At 41.0% G+C, this 22,055-nt stretch overlaps 1 protein-coding gene across 1 annotated transcript; it reads left to right on the plus strand.

Moving 5' to 3' along the window:
* Positions 1-1,398: 1,398 nt before the first annotated feature.
* POPDC3 (popeye domain containing 3) lies at positions 1,399-21,037 on the plus strand. The gene is made up of 4 exons (XM_065888563.1): positions 1,399-1,537; positions 17,794-18,530; positions 19,456-19,564; positions 20,566-21,037. Exons 2-4 carry the CDS (start codon positions 18,046-18,048, stop codon positions 20,845-20,847), a joined length of 876 nt encoding a protein of 291 aa, XP_065744635.1. The 5' UTR covers positions 1,399-1,537; positions 17,794-18,045; the 3' UTR covers positions 20,848-21,037.
* Positions 21,038-22,055: the final 1,018 nt, after the last annotated feature.

The raw sequence follows: 22,055 nt of genomic DNA on the forward strand, positions 1-22,055 counted from the left end.
TCCCATGCCCCGTGGACTTCCCCAGCATGGATGCTTACTTCATCAAGCCAAAATGGACAGTCTCTAGAGAGAGTGTGCTACCAAGACCAAGTCTTCTGTAGAGTAATGTAGTTACAGGAGTGGCATCCATCACCTGTGCTGTATTTATTGTTTACACGCAAGTCACAGGTCCCAAATGTACTCAAGGGGAGGGGATCCAACAAAGGCATGAAACCCAGGAGGCAGTGGGAATCGTGAAGCCACCTTACAATCTATCACACAAGCATATCTTTGCTGCTTCTGAGGTTTTAAATTTAAAATGACCATGAATATAATCCTTAAAAACATTGTAATGTACAACACTAAATAAGAAGTAAAATCTAAACCCAGAATACATCTGATGTCAAAGCTCATGACCTTCTCACTTCCCCAGCCATATCCAGTTTAAACTGGATTTCCAACATCTCTGAGGCAATCGCTAGAATGAAGAGTAAGAGCAAAAGCCTGGAAGACAAGCGGCTTCTAGCCGCGTACGGGCTGTAGGAACATGGTTAATTTTTGTCCCTCAGTCCCAGTAACAATTAAAGGAGGTTAATTTTACCATTTATATTACTTTAACTGTTATTCTGGAGACCAAAAGAGACACTGATTACTCAGTAAATATTTTGTTCCTGGAATCACTGTCACCAACACAGTTATATAACACGAATGAGGGTGCTGACAGAGGGGAGGAGATGGAAACCCTCGGGTAAGTTGTATTTCACTGTTCCCTCACCAACCACCATAGGGTTTGACCAAAGAAAACTTCACTAACTTCATAGGAGGAAAATATGCATTTGATTTTTGCCTTAAGTTGCATGCACTGGCTCATCACTGATTTGAAATTTTTTATCATCTGTATTTAATTTTTTTTCCTTCTATGATCGTCCATGCTCTTTATACATTTTCTTTATTCAGACGTTCATTGATTTGAATCAAGATATTAAACATTCTCTGTCCTATACACCCAAATATTCCCATCCCCTCTCAGGTAATTTCACCACTTTTTGTTTACAGTGCGGGCCGGTGGGGTTGGGTGTGAGGTAGTGAGAGGGCAGACGTACAGTTGCTTTCCATCCCAGGAGTCAACCCCATGTCTCACTGCCTAGGATAACAGCGAATAATACAAGGTTCATTTTATAACTGTGATTGGTGTTCACTTCGGGAAACCCATCTTCGCAAACTTTGGTCCGCCGCGATCGCTAAGTTGATCAGCAGTCCGGCGACTCCTAGGAGGCTGGGGCTGCCCGGGCCCCGCGCGCCCGCGGCCGCCGCCACCCCCGCTGCCCCCGGGGCGCGCGCCCGTGCCCAGCCCCCACCTGCACCGCCGCGCCGCTCCGGAGCCGGGCTGCGGTCACCGAGCGCCCGGGCGCGGATGCGGGCGCCTGCCCGGGGTCGGCCAGGAGAGCGCGAGCCGGGCGCCGGGGGCTTCGCGCCGGCTGCCAGGGCCCGGCGCGCTCGGCTGGGAAACTTCTCCGGGCGCGAGGCCGGAGCTCAGCGCGGGGCCTGGGAAGGCCAGGTAAGGAGGGAGCCGGGGCGCCTCGGCCGCCACTCTCCCGCCCCCGTCCGCACCCTCACACCTGGCAACGCCGGGGCCGCTCGCCGGGCGAGGCCTCTGTGCTGGCCCCGCCCCCGCGTGGGGGCCGCTCGCCGCAGACCCCCGGCAGCGCCGGTGCTTCGCCGCCGGTGCTACTGCGCGCGCCGCTCCGCCGCCGGGCTCCAGCCCCGCTCGAGCCAGCGGCTAGCCCCGGGTCCGCGCGCCGCCGCTCGAGCTTGGCGGGCGTGGGGGGATCGCTGCTGCGGGTCGGCGCGCGGGCCCTGGGCGCTCGGGTCGTCCGCGCATAGAGGTGAATCTTCCTCCCACCTCTGCTGTTGGTCCCACTCTTGCCCCGGGCACCTTGGAGTGCCCCCAGAAGGCCGGATTTTCGAGGGAGAAAAGCTGCTTCTGGGGGCCCTGATATCTTTAGGTTGGCCTTGGGGAAGTCGGGCAGCGGCGGGAAGTTTCCTTCAGCAAAGGGTCTGACTAGGGGCAGGGTTTCACGCTGAGTTGGGGACCGAGAAAGCGACCTCATCCAAGGTCACGCTGACCTGTTTACTCTATTTGGGGAATGCCCCTGAAAAAAAAAAGGGAAGGAAGGAAAGAAAAAGACGTTTGAAAACCACTAAATTACCTCCTCACCAAGGTCGGTTACAGAGGTATGATACATTTTGAGGGTCTGTATTTTAAGAAAAGAGTAAAGGCACAGAATCAAATACAGTAGTAGGACTATGGCCAAAAAAAAAAAATTGTTTTAGTCAGGAGATACTGTGCAAAAAGTTCTGTATGTAAATAAATGGAAAGGTAGAATTAGAAACCCACTTTTCTACATAACCGAATTTGATTTTCTAAACTTCTAGAATGTGACAGCCTTCCTTCCTGACGTTTCACTCCAACTTTTGTGGTTAGGTATTTTCAATTTGCAAGCTTGCACACTGCAATTGAGTTTTATGGCAGCCTTAAAAAAATTATTGGTCTCTGTTCATACTAAAGTTTGGTGGCTATTTTCTTTTCTGTAATTTTTAATACCAAGGACTGTTGCATGAACATATCCCTGGTGTGACAGTACAGGAACTTGGCATTGTTCTTTATGGCAAGAGAAAACCAAACAAGAACTACCTGAAACAAAATATAAACAATACAAAAATTGGATCTCCTTCCACATTTGCAAAATGAAGAGGTCTGGCTGATCCCAGATGATCTTTAAGCCTCTTTCCTTCTCTGGGAGACTGGGTTTGTCTTTTGAAGAGTTTGGGATACAAATACTAAGTGAAATCTAGAGTAAGATGTTATCTGACCTAAAATTTTATACATATAAACTGGGAGACATTTGATAATTGAGTTTCTTTAATCTCATCAGTCTCTCAAAATAGCTGAATCATTGTGCATCCTGGGTTTCTAAATGGTGATATTCTATGTTATTAAATAAAAATGTGTCATGGGAAGCCCAAATTCCATGCTTCTTATCACAAGACTGACTAATAGGGTTGACACACTGGAGCATTCACGTCTGCTTATTTTGAAACAGTCTCCAGGAAAGATCAAGAATGGTTATGAAGCATTTGCTGTAGTATGTGAGCATAACAACACATAGCGACATGACAGGCAAGAAGTTTTGAAACAGCTTTGGAAAATATCCAGGATAGATTTGCAAGCCTGCAAATTGCGATTGAAATCTTTTTTTGTAATTATGGGTGTTGGTCAGCTGGGATTATGAGCTATAGGGAATAAGTAAGAATTTACAAGAGTATATTGAGTCATTAATGTGATTTTTTTTTTAAAGAAAAGGGGAAAATATTTCTCTCTTTTATCTAAGTAGTTAGACAAAAATGTCTTAAAGTGAAATTTACAACCGGTTATTTTATAAATTAAATAAATAACCAAAAGTTGCTGACTTAAAGTTCCTGTAACAATGCTGGATCCTCCTCCAGCCCAGAGAATTCAGGGATCAATTCATACAGACCCAAAGTGAGATCTTCTCATTTTGTGCTTTTCAGCAGAATAACCTCTAGTGACTGTCACACACGCACTCTGAAATTGGCGGAGGAGGAGGGATTTATGGTCTAGAAAATGGTCTGTAGCAGCTGAGCCTATAGAACTTTCATCTCTCTGAGCCTCATTTTCCATTCTGAACAATGCTGATAATACTATTTGGGTTGCAGAGTTGTTGTGACTCCTAAGTGGGTCAGCATAGGCAAGAGCCAGTGTCTGGCACATAATAAGAGCACAGCTCATCTTAGTTCTCCCTGTCTTCCTTAGTAGGTGTTTGTTTATTGACTGAACAAACTGTAGGTTGAACAGTAGGTCACAATTTTTTGCTTTTGATTTCAGAAACTCCATGTGGCAAAATCTTGACAATTGTTGAATCTTGGTAATGGGTATATAGGAATTCATTATATATTATTTTCTCTGTTTTGGAATACGTTTAAAATTATTCATCAGAACAAAAATTTAAGAGTGAATCTGAAAAAAAACCCACCTTATAAGATATATTTCTAATCTAGCATTTCATTTTTAATTGGAATTTTTAAAATTATTCTATATGGACAGGAAAGAAAAATACAATTATATAGAGTGAATGGATGGGTGGGGAATGATACTGGAGAGCAATCTGTGGTGATCTTCAATTTTTTGTGAAAATTTTTTTTATTTTAAAAGGATCCAAAACTATTACATGATATTTGTTAATTCTGGTTGTTGGATTCATGGATTTTTATTCTCTGAAATTTTTGTATTTAAAAATTCTCAAATTAATATAAAACCACCTTTTGGTTTTGTAAGATTATTATAAAGGAAGCAGGTACTTCTCTGGTGGTGCAGTGGTTAAGAATCCACCTGCCAGTGCAGGGGACATGGGTTCGATCCCTGGTCCAGGGAGATCCCACATGCTGCGGAGCAACTAAGCCCATGCACCACAACTACTAAGCCTGCACTCTAGAGCCCACAAGCCACAACTACTGAGCCCACGTGCTTCAACTACTGAAGCCCTGTGCCCTAGAGCCTGCGTGCCACAACTACTGAAGCCCGCGCACTCTAGGGACCATGTGCCACAACTACTGAAGCCTGCAAACCTAGAGCCCGTGCTCTGCAACGAGAAGCCACCGCAATGAGAAGCCCATGCACTGCAAGGAAAAATAGGCCCCGCTGCTCGCCACAACTAGAGAAAGCCCTCGTGCAGCAATGAAGGCCCAACGCAGCCAAAAAAATAAATAAATAAAAACTAAAGTAAGCAAACAATACAGATATGTGCAAAGAAAAAAGTAGTGTCCCACCATACAAGAATAACCACCCTTAAGATTAAGTGAAGATCATTCCATATGTCTTTTTTGCATTTATACAACTAGAAGGATACAGACACATTACTGTGTAATGTGGTACTCCAATGACATATAATGTTTGGGGGTTTATTTGTCTGTTTGCTTTTGGTCTTTGATGGAAGTTCTAAAAAACAAGTTTGTTTGCATTTTGATTTTCAAGACTTTAGACTGTCTTTTAAAATGTAGCATTTATTTTAAAATTCAATATGCAACAACTGACTTTAAGTGAGTTTTAAGTAGCTTAAGTTTTTTGCATATAAGATGTACTATTAGGTGATTTTAGATCTCATAATTTGAAGCTGTCAACATTTGAATTTCACTAAAATGCAAGCCCCATGAGGGCAGGAATTTATTGAATTACTGCGTATGTTAATTAGTAATATTTTCCCGGCCATTTGAAAGTTGATGATGCAGTCAATTATGCTAGAATGCTTGTTTTGAAAACCAGCGTCATTCCAGTGCAATTGAAATATTAGGGAACAATTTGAGCATAACACAAATTTTGCACTTGCTTATACATGATTTACTCAGCCAGAAACACCAGGTGAACACAGTAAACTGCAACCAGCTAACTGAGCCCTGTAGGAATACACAAAATGCCAACACACAGAGACCTCAACGTCTACCAGCTACCTTGGTTCACCATGTGGTATCCTGCAAGATTGTGTTTTGCTATTCTTTTGCACTTAGGAATTTTTCTACATAAAAACACACTCATTCAACATCCCAAGAATGTTCAAGCATCTTGATTCAAAAAAGAAAAATAGTGCATGCAAAAGGAAAGCTTCAATATTGAAGAGAAGCTTGAGATAATCAAATATTTTGAAAGAATCAGGAGAATATGTAGTATTTCCTGAGCAGCAGGAATAAGGGAATAATCCACATTGCAGATCATGACAGGAAATGCACAAAAAAGAAACATCTATGGCTGGAATAAGCTCAGGTACTACAAAGTCAATAACAACGAGGCTGAAAGAAATCAAAGAAATGGAAAGATCGTTCAGCACGTGGATGGAGGACCAGTGAACAATCTTTCTCACAGCCAAAGAGAAAGCTCCTGTCTATATACGAACACTTGAAATGGTCATTCCCTGCAGAAGTGCTCCTGTTAGCACCAGTAGTGGCTGGTTTGGTGGTTTCAAACATCGTTGACCCTGGTGTGTGATCCATGTGCTCATTAAGCCCGAAAAAATGACAAAGGAAAGATTATAGCCAATTAGCTAGCACACGTGAACTTAATAGGTGTGTTTGCCAGGAAGGAAAATGAGAACCTGAAGTAAATAAACATAGAAAAAGTGAGTTCATTTGCTGCATATAGGACACTTGGAGGAGAGGTAAGTGAAGGTGTCTACCTTGGATTCATATCAAAAGACTGTTAATGCATTCATGGTTCCAGCTTCTCTTGCATCTTTCATCAGGAATCTTAGGTGAACTTACTGCTTGACATGACAGCAGGTGATCAAAAGTGAATGGCTTCCTGCTTGTGCCTTTAACCATTTCCAGGACATGGAGAAGTCAGAAGAACTTGAAGCAGAGTATGGGGGTTGTTTGTTTAAAGCAATCAAATGATGAGCTTGAGAAGGAGAGGTTTACTGCTGTGTCTTCAAATTAAGAATTATAGGGCACTGCGTGATTCAACATAGGACTCAACCTATCCTTCTGTTGCTCCAAAAATTGTAATTTCTTTTTTTTCTCTTTTTTTGGCTGCGTTGGGTCTTCGTTGCTGCCCTCTTGTTTTCCAGATATGACTGAAGACCTGTTACCACCTGATTTTCCTAATTTAAATCTAGCAAGGATTGAGTGTCTTCTGCTCCACAGACCTATATTCCAAGTCTGTCATAGAATGTAGATTATTAGATTAATGAAAAGCCTCATGTATAGTTAGTATTGGTGTATACTGTGTGTGTATTCATTTTCTATTGCTTTGTAACAAATTACCACAAACTTAGTGGCTTAAAACAACATAAATTTATTATCTCACACTTTTTATGAGTCAGAAGTCCACAGGCACAGCTAAACTGGATCCTCAGCTCAGGGCCTCACAAGCTTGCAATCCAGGTGTCAGCCACACTGCACCCCTCATTTGGAGTCCAGGGTCCTCTTCCAAGCTTTTTAGGGTGCTGGCAGAATTCAGCTCCTTGTGGTTGTAGGACTGAGGTCCCCATTATCCTGGTATCTGTTGGTTGGGTACTTCTTTCAGCTCACAGATACTGCCTGCAGTTCCTTGCCTTGTGGCCCCCATAGGCATGTCACAGCATGGTGTCTGCTTTTTTCTAGGCCAGTAAGAATATGTTTGTCTAAGTTCCAATCCCTCTCGAGTCCTACAGTGGAGTCTTATATAACTTAACATAATCACAGCGGTGACTACTCCAGCACCATTGGCCATATAATATTAACTAATCAAGGGAGCATCTGTCCCATGCCATTCACAGGTTCTGCCCAGACTCAAGGGAAGGGGATTATAGGGCGTGCACACAAGCAGGGCAGGAATCTTAGAATTCTCCCTACCACCGTATGTGATAAAGTGAGAAAGCAAACATGGCTGAAGATAATCAAGTGTGATCTTAGCTGAGACAAGAGAATCAGAGAAACCCTTCGTGGCCTGTGCGCATGGTATGAAAAGTCAAAGGCATACTCCAGCCTAGAAGCCTAGTGGTACATGAAGAGACTTAGGCATTATGTGCAAACAAAGGCTGGTGTGGACCTTCTGGAATCCAGAAGGCCACAATCCAATCTCCAGCATAAAATTTATAAGATTGTCTGTCTGAGATTTCCAATGTATACCATGAGGTATCATCAGAAGATGAAATGATAAAACAAGACCATGTAATATAATTGCTTAGAAAAGTAGAATTCTCCTAAGGGAAAAGGAAAAAGTAGTGCCTTCCTTGGTAGGATAAAGAGGCCAAGAGCTGTAGTGGGGCTGGCCATCTTTTTAGGCAGATGGTGACACATCTATGCCTTGGATAACATCTGAGCCTTGGATAACATCTGACTGTAGCATATGAATATTGTAGCCAATATCATTTACATTGATATCAACTCTTTGCTCTTAATCTTAGATAATTCTTCCATATTTATACATTTATATGCTATACATATGCACTGTTTGCACAGCATCCTGTCAAGTCTTTTCATTTCCTCTCTCTTATTGCTTGAGAGGCTCTAGACCAGCACTGTCCAAGAGAAATATCACGCAAGCCACATACGTAATTTAAAATTTTCTAGTAGCAACATGAAAAAATAAGAAGAAATGGGTGAAATCAGCTTTAATAACATGTTTTATTTAACCCAGTATTTCCAAAACATCATCATTTCAACATGTAACCAATATAAAAGTTATTCACCACTTATTCCTTATCTGTGTACTAAGTCTTCGCAATCCCTTGTGCACAGCACATCTTACTTCAGACCAGCCATATTTCAGGGGCTCGACAGCCACAGGTGGCTCCTGGCTCCTGCAGTAGCCAGCACACCCCTAGAATTCTAAGGCCTCTGATCATGGGCATTTAATTTCAACTCTCATTTCTCTTTGTACTCACTTTCTAGATAGTCTTGCCAGCTCCAGTCCTTACTCAGGATTGTGCTATGTTATTACAAGACAACTGTTACATACCCTTCCATCCTGCCCCTTATCTTCTGTTGTGAACTCTGTTGCTAGACCAAGTGCATCAGGTTAAACATGACTCAAAATGAGTCCCCCTTTCCTCTGATTTCTTTCCGAGCTTCGGGAAAGAAAGGGATGAAAGGAAGATGAAAGTATCTTCATCCTTTTTCTGTTCCTCTGTCTCAGTAGAGACACATCTTCCTTTCATTTCTTCCTCATGGTCTAATATATGCTTTCCTTTCTTTTTAGTCCAACACCTAAGCCATTGATTCAGGTATTGATCATATCTCACTTGGACTTCCTGGCTTATTAACCAGCTTGTTCCAAAACTGTATTCTACACACTGCTTTTCTCCCTGAGCATTGTTATCATTGCTCTCTCTCTCTCTCTATATATATATATATACACACACACACACATATACATACATATATAATGACATTAATAAAGCCAATATTTTAAAAATGCACACACTATCTACATACATTCATTTCTTTAAAAAATACTTAAATATATACCCCAACTGAGAGAATAAGCAAATTATGACACTTTAAAAAGGAAAATATATATAATGGGCAATATAATATATAGTGGAAGCCATGTAGACCGATAATAAAGGCCATAAAAACTCAGAACCTAGAAGGTGCACTTCAGCCACCATGTTAAGGAAAGGCTGCTGCAGAATATCCACAAACCTTGAGCCCCCTTGGAGATGAGTGGTGAGGAAGAAAAACGCCTCCTCACCTGAGCAAAGCATGGAAATGAAGACACAGGAGAAAATGGGCCTTTCCAGCCCTTTAAAAAGAAGCATTAGGGCTTCCCTGGTGGCTCAGTGGTTAAGAATCTGCCTGCCAATGCAGGGGACACGGGTTCAAGCCCTGGTCTGGGAAGATCCCACATGCCGCAGAGCAACTAAGCCCGTGTGCCATGACTACTAAGCCTGCGCTCTGGAGCCCGTGCTCCGCAACAAAAGAAGCCACTGCAATGAGAAGCCTGTGCACCGCAACGAAGAGTGGCCCTCGCTCACCGCAACTAGAGAAAGCCTGTGTGCAGCAACAAAGACCCAACACAGCCATAAATAAAATAAATTTTTAAAATATAATAATGAGGATTAAAATTCAGACCCTTTACTCTACAGAATGTTCTGGTGTCTCTCAACCCTATCCCCCTAAAAGTCTGTAACCCTGGTTGCATAACAAAATCCCTGGGAAATTGGTGAAAAAATTCCAGTGCCTGGGCCCTACCACAGTTCTTAAATAATTAAACAATCTCTAGAGTTGGGCCCCAGTCGTAAACCTGGTGTTAAGATCTGCAGTCACAATTCAGTTCTGCCCCTCAGCTCTACATTTTGTCCTATGCTAGGAATAATGTTCTATTTCATATCATGGAGAGTTGTGTTATTTTAGAGCTAAAAGGAACCGTACATTATTTGTCCAACTCTTTCATTTTATCAATGAGGAAACAGGTCTGGGAAGCTTAAAATCACACGCTGTTTAGGGGCACAGCTAAGACTAGGACTCTTCTCTTAAGCTGTAATGCCAACTGGACAGACTAGATAGCAGAATGGTGCACGGACACCAGCACTACAGCCGTGGACAGACAACCAGGGATCAGGGAACATTACATGGAGTAACCAGCATGGGAGGACAGCCAGTGGTCAGCCAGGAATGGACACAGCTGAGGCTCTGCAAGCAAGGGTAATTCAAATATCCTTCAGGAACAAGATAAAATAATGGCTCTCAAACTTTAGTGTACATAAGAATCAACTGGGAGCCTATCAGAAATGCATCTTTCTGGGTCCCTTCCTGGCTCAGTAGTTCTGGGGTGGGGCCAGGGAAGGAGCATTTTAACAAGCCACCAAGGTGATTCTTTTTTTTTTTTTAAGATTATAAAGTTTTTTTTTTTAACATTTTTATTGGAGTATAATTGCTTTACAATGGTGTGAGTTTCTGCTGTATAACAAAGTGAATCAGCTATACATATACATATATCCCCATATCTCTTCCCTCTTGCGTCTCCCTCCCACCCTCCCTATCCCACCCCTCTACGTGGTCACAAAGCACCGAGCTGATCTCCCTGTGCTATGCGGCTGATTCCCACTAGCTATCTATTTTACATTTGGTAGTGTATATACGTCATGCCACTCTCTCACGTCGTCCCAGATTACACTTCCCCTTCCCCATGTCCTCAAGTCCATTCTCTACTGGGTCTGCGTCTTTATTCCTGTACTGCCCCTAGGTTATTCATGACCATTTTTCTTTTTTAGATTCCATATATATATGTGTTAGCATACGGTATTTGTTTTTCTCTTTCTGACTTACTTCACTCTTTATGACAGACTCTAGGTCCATCCACCTCACTACAAATAACTCAATTTCTTTTCTTTTTATGGCTGAGTAATATTCCATTGTATATATGTGCCACATCTTCTTTATCCATTCATCTGTCAATGGACACTTAGGTAGCTTCCATGTCCTGGCTATTGTCTCTTTTTGAATTATGGTTTTCTCAGGGTATATGCCCAGTAGTGGGATTGCTGGGTCATATGGTAGTTCTATTTTTAGTTTTTTAAGGAACCTCCATAATGTTCTCTGTAGTGGCTGTATCAATTTACATTCCCATCAACAGTGTATGAGAGTTCCCTTTTCTCCACAACCTCTCCAGCATTTATTTTTTGTAGATTTTTTGATGATGGCCATTCTGACCAGTGTGAGATGATATCGCATTGTAGTTTTGATTTGCATTTCTCTAATGATTAATGATGTTGAGCAGTATTTCATGTGTTTGTTGGCAATCTGTATATCTTCTGTGGAGAAATGTCTATTTAGGTCTTCTGCCCATTTTTGAATTGGATTGTTTGTTTTTTAGATATTGAGCTGCGTGAGCTGCTTGTAAATTTTGGAGATTAATCCTTTGTCAGTTGCTTCATTTGCAAATATTTTCTCCCATTCTGAGAGTTGTCTTTTTGTCTTGTTTATGGTTTCCTTTGATGTGCAAAAGCTTTTAAGTTTCATTAGGTCCCATTTATTTATTTTTGTTTTTATTTCCATTTCTCTAGGAGGTGGGTCAAAAAGGATCTTGCTGTGATTTATGTCATAGAGTGTTCTGCCTATGTTTTCCTCTAAGAGTTTGATAGTGTCTGGCCTTACATTTAGGTCTTTAATCCATTTTGAGTTTATTTTTGTGTATGTTGTTAGGGAGTGTTCTAATTTCATTCTTTTACATGTAGCTGTTCAGTTTTCCCAGCACCACTTATTAAAGAGGCTGTCTTTTCTCCATTGTATATTCTTGCCTCCTTTATCAAAGATAAGGTGACCGTATGTGTGTGGGTTTATCTCTGGGCTTTCTATCCTGTTCCATTTATCTATATTTCTGTTTTTGTGCCAGTACCATACTGTCTTGATTACTGTAGCTTTGTAGTATAGTCTGAAGTCAGGGAGCCTGATTCCTCCAGCTCCGTTTTTCTTTCTCAAGATTGCTTTGGCTATTCGGGGTCTTCTGTGTTTCCATACAAATTGTGAAATTTTTTGTTCTAGTTCTGTGAAAAATGCCAGTGGTAGTTTGATAGGGATTGCGTTGAATCTGTAGATTGCTTTGGGTAGTATAGTCATTTTCACAATGTTGATTCTTCCAATCCAAGAACATGGTATATCTCTCCATCTACTTGTATCATCTTTGATTTCTTTCATCAGTGTCTTATAATTTTCTGCATACAGGTCTTTTGTCTCCTTAGGTAGGTTAATTCCTAGGTATTTTATTCTTTTTGTTGTAGTGGTAAATGGGAGTGTTTTCTTAATTTCACTTTCAGATTTTTCATCATTAGTGCATAGGAATGCAAGAGATTTCTGTGCATTAATTTTGTATCCTGCTACTTTACCAAATTCGTTGATTAGCTCTAGTAGTTGTCTGGTAGCATCTTTAGGATTCTCTATGTATAGTATCATGTCATCTGCAAACAGTGACAGCTGTACTTCTTCTTTTCCGATTTGGATTTCTTTTTCTTCTCTGATTGCTGTGGCTAAAACTTCCAAAACTATGTTGAATAATAGTGGTAAGAGTAGGCAACCTTGTCTTGATCTTACTGGAAATGGTTTCAGTTTTTCACCATTGAAGATGATGTTGGCTGTGGCCAGGTGATTCTGATGGAAGTGATCTGGGCACACCTGCTGGGAAGCACTAAACACTAATCTAAGGAACAAGATTGTTGTTGGCTTCCAGAGACTGGCTTCTTGGCCACTGGAAAGTGAAGACTTAAGGATGGGTTGGTTCTGGGTCTATACCTGCCAGCAGTAGGTGGCCAGGACACAAGATAGGGAAGAATGATAGAGATCACTCCTGCAGAAATGAGTAAATTTAGAATTTACAGTATAAGGATGGTTCGTCTTCAACTGTAGTCCTCTGAGGGAAAGAAAACTTTTGAAAACTGGATTCTCCAAATGGCTCAGCTCTATAACATACAAGCAACAAATACAGCAATGGCATTTCTATGTTATTTAAAAATTTGCTAAGAATTTTTAATAAAGACTTTCTCATCTGAATCTTCCAGCACCCTTTAAAGTGGACAGAATAGGTGATATTACCTCTGCTTTACTGATGAATAAATATGTCTGAGTTCATCTACATAGCAGGGAGAAAACTAAAGCCTACATTTTCTAAATCCTGGTACTGTGGAAGCAGAATGATGCAGTTTAAACTGTGAGTTTCAGAGTCAGGCAGACCTGGATGGAATCTTAGTTCCAATATGAGTAGTGTGGTAACCCTGAACAGCTTACTTGCCTTCCCTGAGTTTTCTCATCTGTGAGATGGAGATAATAGTACTTTCCTCATGGGGTTGTGCAGGTTAAATGAGATAATTTTTCAAATATGTCTGGCACATAGTTGCTGAATAAGTGCAGCTCCTTAAAGATAAGCAGAGAGGGCTTCCCTGGTGGTGCAGTGGTTGAAAGTCCGGCTGCCGATGCAGAGGACATGGGTTCGTGTCCTGGTCCGGGAGGATGCCACGTGCCGCAGAGCAGCTGGGCCTGTGAGCCATGGCCGCTGAGCCCGCGCATCCGGAGCCTGTGCTCCGCAACGGGAGAGGCCACAGCAGTGAGAGGCCCGCATACTGAAAGAAAAAAAAAAAAAAAGCAGAGAAAACTAGCTTTTTTTTTTTTTTTTTTTCCAAAACAACATAAATTTATTCTCTCGTAGTTCTGGAGGCCAGAAGTCTGAAATCATGGTATTGGTAGGTGTACTCCTTCCAGAAGCTCTAAGGGAGATTCTGTTCCTTGCCTCTTCCAGTTTCTGGTGGCTGTCAGCATTCCTTGATTTATGGCTGCATCACTCCAGTCTCTGCCTCTGGGGTCACATTGCTTCCTCCTCTTCTATCCTCCTCTTCTATCTGCATCCTCTGTGTGTCTCTTATAAGAACAATTGCCATTGGATTTGGCCCATCCGAGTAATCTAGGATGGTCTTCTCATCCGGAGATCCTTAACTTAGTTATATCTAGAAAGACCTTTTTTCCAAATAAGATTACATTCACAGCTTCCAGCGATTAGGGCATGATCATATATACTGGGGGGCAAAAACTAGCTTTAAGTTCATGATTATTTCCTATATGGAACACACACCAAAGTTGGGATATGATTCCAATTAATGAATAGAATATTCATGGAATTTTGATCTTCTTCGTTGCCTAGCAACCCAAACTAACACAATACCACATGCTACCAGAGTTGTTTTAATCAGATCAGGAATTCAACTGCTCTTAAGGAACTGAACGTTCTAAAAAGACAGAAGGATTCTCCTATGAATTTGGAGTTGTGCCAGACATCTTAAATGAGTGATGTCCCAATCCCTCAGTCAAGGTCTCCTCCACTTCTGTTCCCTTAGGTGACGGAAGATGTTAGAACATCTGTTGAATCGGATAGAGAGTGGGGATGGAAAAGGCAGAGTGGGCTTGTACCTCTATACCAGTGTGTTCAATCCACATTCACTGAGTGCCAAGGGTCAGAAGTACAAAAACATTTGTCTTTGCCCCTTAAGAGTTCTGGAATCTAGAAGAGGAAGTGAGTCAATGTTGAATAATAATACAGCAGATTACTTCATGAGTGCCTTTCTATGTCTGTGTCCCTGGCAGTATTCTGAGCATTATGGATTGAGCAGTACAAGCAGATATATAGCAGGTCTCAAATATCCACTGTTGGGATTATTATTTTACTGCCAAGCTGTCCTGGCAGAATATCCCACTGGTCTCCCAACACATTAAATCAGATTCACAACCTTGAAAGACACATTGCCTGCTGGGGAGGGCATGAAGCTGAGTGGAGGACTGGAACTTCCACCCTGTGACTTACTGCCTCCTTTCCCTGAAGCAAGTTACCTAACCTGTCCGGTGCCCCGCCTTGCTCATCTGTAGGCTGAGCGCGATGCCTGAGATACTGCCTCCCTCACGGCAGTAAGCGTGATGCAGCGAGGTAATAAATGGCCACGTTCTGAACCGATAACTGCCATTTCTGAGCTGATCTTCATCAGTTTGCCACCCAGTTTAGATCACATTTCACTGAGCGTCTTCGTGCCTGCCTTTACATTTCCTTATTCCCTAGAACTCAGGGTCTTACAATTTAAAGAGCAAACTTGGAAATATTTTGTTTATTTGCCCTTTATTTTGTCTCCGTCACTTGTATCCCCATGTGTTACCTTCTTTTGCAGGGAAGACCCACTTTATTGCTTAAGAAATCCATTGTGCTCCTTTGGCATTTCAGCATTTATTTACCCAAAAACATGACTTAAGGCCTACAGGCTTTTCAAGCAGCCAGCTGGTTGATGCACCACGTGCGGCATTCATATAGTACTGCTGGCACATGTCAGAGGAGCACTCAGGCTCATCACCTGCCCCTGTCAGTTCTTCCTCTTCTAATCAAGTACATCTGTTTTGGTGACTGAATAAAAACACACCAAGCAGAGAAAGGCTGGGTGTGGAGTAATTTAATCAGGGCAAGTCAGCACTCCCTGTTGAGTGAGACGGCGTCAAGGATAGGAAGATGGCTTGGGAGCAGCTTATTGAAACAGAAGCCGACTGGGAAGGGCCGGAAACACGGTTCCTCATATAATCATAATGGGTCACACTCCAGGAATGTAGGTGGCCCAGTATATCCCCCAACTCAAGAGTTTAAGGGGACAAGATTCCCATAAGCTCCCTTCTGAACTGCCACAAACATTTTACATGGCCTCTCCCTGTTAGCATCATTTTATCAATTTGTTGAGGATTATAAATTTTTCAGGAAGTTCAAACCCAAGTTCAGAGCTCTACTGGTGGTGCTTTTTAATATTGGCTTCATGGCTGTGCTTGGCATCCTAAGGAACTGATTAATTTAAAATACCCAAGTTTTAAAAGTTAAACAGCAGGGGGACTGACACTTGCAGTCTGCATTTCACAGTATTGTATTTTTTAACACAGCATTGTATTTTTTAAAAACGTTTAAAAACGTTTCTCTGTTTTGAATGTGCAGTAATATATAATTTTGTGTTTGGTTTAAAGAGGAGAAATGAAACATATTCAGCATGCCAGTCTGCCTTGAATCTCATCTCTCACAGAGAGATGTGTGGAGTGATTATTAGAGGGATGCAGACTGTGTAATATGTATTTGAAAGCAGCATAAGTAGAAATAACAATATGGTTGTAAGTTATAGGTCTGTGTTGTTGTTTCTTTTTTTTCATGATTCACCTGGTGATGTTCTTTTTTTTTTTTTTTTTTTTGGCGGTATGCGGGCCTCTCACACTTGTGGCCTCTCCCATTGTGGAGCACAGGCTCCGGACGCGCAGGCTCAGCGGCCATGGCTCACGGGCCCAGCCGCTCTGCGGCATGTGGGATCTTCCCGGACCGGGGCACGAACCCGTGTCCCCTGCATTGGCAGGCGGACTCTCAACCACCGCGCCACCAGGGAAGCCCTGGTGATGTTCTTAATGTCATTACTTGCTGAGAAGAGAATCACTGTCCAAGATGAAAAACCAGGAACTTCAGCAGCAGCAGCTTCTTTATTTTCATTTCTAGTTCTGTTGGTAGCAACACTATTCCTTTTTTCACTTCAGCTAAGTCATTTTCACCTCTGTTTGTGTACTTTTTTTCTATGAGACAAGATCTATGATATCTGATATTTTATTAACAGGTGTTCTGGAAAAATCCATCTCAAGATAAAAACACTAAATATAGCACACAAGTTCAAGGTTCTTGAATGTTATTTTGGTTTCAAAAAAGTCAATCTAATGAATGCCTCACACTGAAACCATTTATTGTTAAGAAACCTGGTGATAAATGATACATATCCTACAGCTCTGTCATCATGGTTAAATCTCTCCTGAGTCAGATCACATATTAGCATTTATACCATATGGCTGAAAGGGTAGAGAATATATGTGCAGAGGAACAAGTCGCTAACATTTTTGACCATCTGGTAAATAAATGTGTAAGTAGCAGGAATTTTACTATTATTTATTTAGTTATATGGATGCAACCTTTAACCTGAAATAGCCTCTAATACAGTGAAGGAGAACTGAATTTTTATTTCTCAAATAATTTAGATCTAATTAATTAAACATTTTCACAGTCTACTATGTGCCCTTAAAATCTGACTCCTAATTGTGTGTTTCTTATGTTTATTGATTTATTAGGGCTCCTTACAATGCCTAATTTAAAATGTCTCTCATGGGAGACCACATGATTGGATTTAGCATACAGGCTCAAGTCCTGAAGTTCTGCTCTGCCACCAACCACTGTGTGGCCTTGGATAAATTACTTGGCCTTTCTGAGCTTCGAATTCTTCACCCATAAAGAGTGAATAACATATTGTCAAACAGTATCTCTAAAAGGGTGGGCCATGGAAGGCCATGGATCGATGCATCAAAATCATGTGTGGAGCTTGTTCAAAATACCAACACTTAGGCTCCACCCTCAGAGATTCTGACTCAGTATATCCAGAAACAGTCTATGAAGCTGCATATTTAGTCACTGTCCCAAGAGATTCTGAGGTATGCTGAATTACCCTTCTAGGGACCAGCTGATTATAGTGCTTATTAGCTTTCTTGAAAAATATGTAGTTAGTTGTAACAAATACTAAAATTTCTGTAAATAATTTATTATTATTAATAAGCCTAACCCTGAAATATGCATTTATAGAGCCTAGAAATTTAACACTTTCAGTATTTGTGCTGAAAACATTTTAACTTCATAGAAAATAGGATGCCAACTTGAATAAGTAATGCTGATGGCTCACTGAATATACTTCTCAATTCTCCTTGTTTAATTAGAATCCTTTCTGTTTTTTTCTCACACAGGAAACCACAAAATATTTCTGGGCTAGATCTAAATCAGGAGCCCAGATGAACTTAAGGATGCTAGCATGGGATTCTTAGTTTTTCAAGATCCATACACACCAAACCCTTAATCACCCCAACTCCAGTGTCCGGGCTTTCTCTGGTTTTGTGAAGACTGAGCAAAACACTGATGATGGAAAAGCAAAGGACTTAATTACTTGCTTCGATATCATTTAACATCAACTGAGAAGTGAACCAGACGGTAGTACAGCCATGGAGAGAAATTCAAGTTTATGGAAGAACCTAATAGATGAACACCCAGTCTGCACCATCTGGAAGCAAGAGGCCGAAGGAGCCATCTATCATCTTGCCAGTATTTTATTTGTAGTAGGTTTCATGGGTGGCAGTGGATTCTTCGGGCTCCTTTACGTCTTCAGTTTGCTGGGGTTGGGTTTTCTCTGTTCTGCTATCTGGGCTTGGGTAGATGTCTGTGCAGCTGACATATTTTCCTGGAATTTTATATTGTTTGTCATCTGCTTCATGCGGTTTGTTCACATCGCCTATCAAGTTCGCAGCATAACCTTTGCGCGAGAATTTCAGCTGTTGTACAGCTCCCTCTTCCAGCCTCTGGGGACCTCTTTGCCTGACTTCAGAACTATTGCTATGAGCTCAGAAGTGGTTACTTTGGAAAAGGAGCACTGTTATGCCATGCAGGGGAAAACCTCCATTGACAAACTCTCCCTGCTTGTTTCAGGAAGGTTTGTACTCTTGACGCTTGCGTGTCTTTCCTCTTTATTCCTTACTAGCTTGTGTTTCTTTCTGCTGCATTTTCCATCTCAACACAGCATAGTCCTGGGCAGCATTTAGCACGCTGAGGCGTGAGAAAGCCCTTGACACATGAGTCATGGACATAGGCATTTAGAGTACAGGGTATTATTTACTTGAAGCAGGTTATAATTTAGAGTCTTAATATTTCTTCACAGAAATCAAATGTATGAATTGGTTTGTCTGGATATGCTACTCGTTTCCAAGCTAATCATGAGAGTCAAGAGGATGATGCCAGCTTAAATTCACAGAATACTTACGTTAGCACGCAAAGTATTTTGAACAGATTCTGCTAGGGCATTCTTTTAAATAATAAAGAACACTTAAATTTTATAATGATCATTTTTTTCAGTAAATTCTAGCAATTGCCCACTTGCTAGAAGGGGACGTGCACTATATATAAAATTTGAAAACAGAAAGTTTGGAGGAAGAAATACTAATGTGATTATTCATGTTTTTTAAAAGGTTAAATATTTAGTCTACAGAGGTATTTCCAGTGGTACTTCTTTATGTTCTTCAGTGTTCTCCTGCTTAATTTAAAATCTGACTGAGTGCATTGAAACTTTTAATTGCAAGATATTATATACACAGAAATGGGCACATATCATCAATGTACAGTTTGATGAATTTTCTGATGAATCTTACCCACTGTTCCAGAATCCTAACCATGGGAGGAACAGCGGTACATAAATCTTAAAGGGGATTTTTGTCACTTATTGTAATGTATGAATTTAATATTTTGCCCTTAAAGATTTTAAAAGCCATAAAAAACATCAGAGATCGGAAATACTGTTCTGTATCCTCGTCCCCAACTTAGTGCTCTCTTTCTCCTTCCCTCATAACTGATGTCCTTTGTAGGATCAGAGTGACAGTTGATGGCGAATTTCTGCATTACATCTTCCCCTTCCAGTTCCTGGATTCTCCTGAATGGGACTCACTGAAACCCACAGAGGAAGGCATTTTTCAGGTAAAGAATAACTAGGCCACACTGTGAACACTGCCTCTTCCTGTTTAAAAACAGGCAAACAGGCAAACAGAGCAGCAGATGACATAGGAATAATTTATATTTAACTTTGGAATGTACTTAGTATCACGCATGTCTTCCCAGTTCCGCTTGAGTCTTGCTGATAAATGTCACTTTATAGGTCCGGCAACAAGGAGAAGATTCGGTATTACATATGACAGAAAGGAGTCTGTGATAAATATTCTTAAATTTTTCTTTGCTTAATGAGTATATGGGAATTCAAATATAATTAATTGATATTTGACTCTAAACACTGCCACCTGTCACAGTTTAGAAAAACACCAAGAACAAAAAATCTGCCCTTATTACAAAACAAGTGACTTTTAAAATTCAAAATACTGATGAATTTCAGTTGTTTTCTAGCAACAAAATGCTAAACTTACTGTCACTAGTCTGCTGCCATATCGGGTAGTTTTGAAAGATAATCCTTTCAGTAGGTTCTGTCTATTATGGTATACTTCCTCTGGTTAATACATGTAACATACATGTGTGTGTATCCATGTGTGTGTCTTTGTCATACAGATTCATATACATATGCAGAATAGGTTCATTCTATTCGGTACTGCAGAAACTGCATTAGGGTTAAATGTTTACAGTCTTCAGGATTGACTTGGAAATATTTCTCTAACATTAGCCAACTTTATTATGTTTTAATATCAAGTAACTCTCACTTCACTGAAATGCAAAATCTAGATACCCAAACTTAGAAAACAGATACACTGGAGATGGGCACAACACTGTGATTATTCATGTTATAAATTACATAGATAGTAATACGTTTTGTAGTTTCTATTTTAACAATATATTGTGGGTTGGTAGGCTTTTTTAAAGTTAAAATCAGCACGAGAAATTCATTTAAAATTTGGGGCCAAAAAAAAAAACCACATGGCAGAATATTTCTTGCTTCCTGTTCTCTGATTATGTGTGGTCTTATGTTTGTTTAGGTAACGCTCACAGCAGAAACTGATTGTCGATATGTGTCCTGGAGGAGAAAGAAATTATACTTGCTCTTGGCCCAGCATCGTTACATCTCCCGCCTGTTTTCAGTTTTAATTGGCAGTGACATTGCAGATAAACTCTATGCCTTGAATGACAGGGTATATATAGGAAAAAGATACCATTACGATATTCGGTTACCCAACTTCTATCAAATGTCAAGTCCTGAAATGTCCAGATCAACCCTGACAGAACATTTTCAGAATTCCAGACGACGTTGTGATAAATGACACCGAAGCCTGGAGTTTTATAAGGATAAAAGACTCTCTTCATCACTCCCCGAATGAAATAGCAAAATACAGAAAATGGAGCTCACTAATATTTTTATAAATCCAACTCAGAGGCGAGATGCCACTGCCAGCTGTTTCATTCATCTCAATGTGTGCATTGTGAAGAAATTTTACAAGTTTTTTTTCTGTATTTCTCATTGGAATATATGGGGGGGGGCGGTGAGTAACTACGGGCAGTTTGTCCTTTTCTGCATCAGCACTGGGAGAATGAAATTTTGCGTTCTCAAATATGTCCTCAGACTTATTCAAATCTGCCGCCTTGCCCCACTGAGTTAGTTAAGTGTCGCTTCTCAAGAAGCAGCCAGTAAGTACTCTCAGCAGGAGAGTGGGTAGCTACTGTCCACACCAGTATTTCCAGAATTCACTTTTTGCTACAACCTCTGATGGAAGCAACATGTGTTATTGTGGTGGGCAGCAATCACTCGTTTTAAATGTGGAGTTGTTTACTATGACTAGAAAGCAGAATAAATGCAAGAGGTAACAGTATGCCAATCTTGAAGACTATTTTATTGCTACAAATAATTCATCGGCTTAATCATTACCGTAATAGTCCTAATCATTACAATAACATATTTTAAAAGAGGCATTTCATGAAAAATAAAGCTGCATACTAATTACTGAGTAAAAAGAATACTTGTGAATAAATAGGAAAAATGTAGCACAGCATCTCAATTTTCCACGTTCGGCTGAAAGGGCAAGAGGGGGAGGTTTGGCTAGACAGTGAGGGCCTCCTACTGAAAGCTCCACCCACCGCAAGCACGCCGCAAGCATGGGTGTCTGCCTTCCAGCCATTCCTTCAGCTTTGTAAAGAGACAGATCTGATCCCTACCTGGAAAAAACTGGTTTTCTGAAGCTCACGTGCAGGCCATGTTCTTTGATAGAAAGATAATAGCATCCTACATTTAACAAGTGTATATTGAGCACCTACTGTGGCTCCAAATGCTGACCTGGGCACTGGGAATATTTCAAGTAACAGAAATCCTATCCCTCGTAGAGCTCACATTCTGGAGGTGAGGGAGACAGATAATAAAATAAATCAGAAACACCTAGAGGTAGAAAGAGATAGTACCATGGAGAAAGCTAAATCAGGGAAGGTGGCTAGAAAGGGGCATTGCAGTTTTAATAGTGGTCAAGGAAGGCCCGAGAGA

Source organism: Phocoena phocoena, chromosome 12, assembly GCF_963924675.1.
Source record: "Phocoena phocoena chromosome 12, mPhoPho1.1, whole genome shotgun sequence".
Lineage (NCBI taxonomy): Eukaryota > Metazoa > Chordata > Mammalia > Artiodactyla > Phocoenidae > Phocoena > Phocoena phocoena.

What these genes read in the sequence shown, in the direction of transcription:
- POPDC3 (XM_065888563.1), top strand. Translation starts at nt 18,046, where the DNA reads ATGGAGAGAAATTCAAGTTTATGGAAGAACCTAATAGATGAACACCCA. An exon ending in TCCCTGCTTGTTTCAGGAAG is followed by an intron (nt 18,531 to 19,455) that starts GTTTGTACTCTT and finishes TGTCCTTTGTAG; the next exon opens with GATCAGAGTGACAGTTGATG. An exon ending in CAGAGGAAGGCATTTTTCAG is followed by an intron (nt 19,565 to 20,565) that starts GTAAAGAATAAC and finishes ATGTTTGTTTAG; the next exon opens with GTAACGCTCACAGCAGAAAC.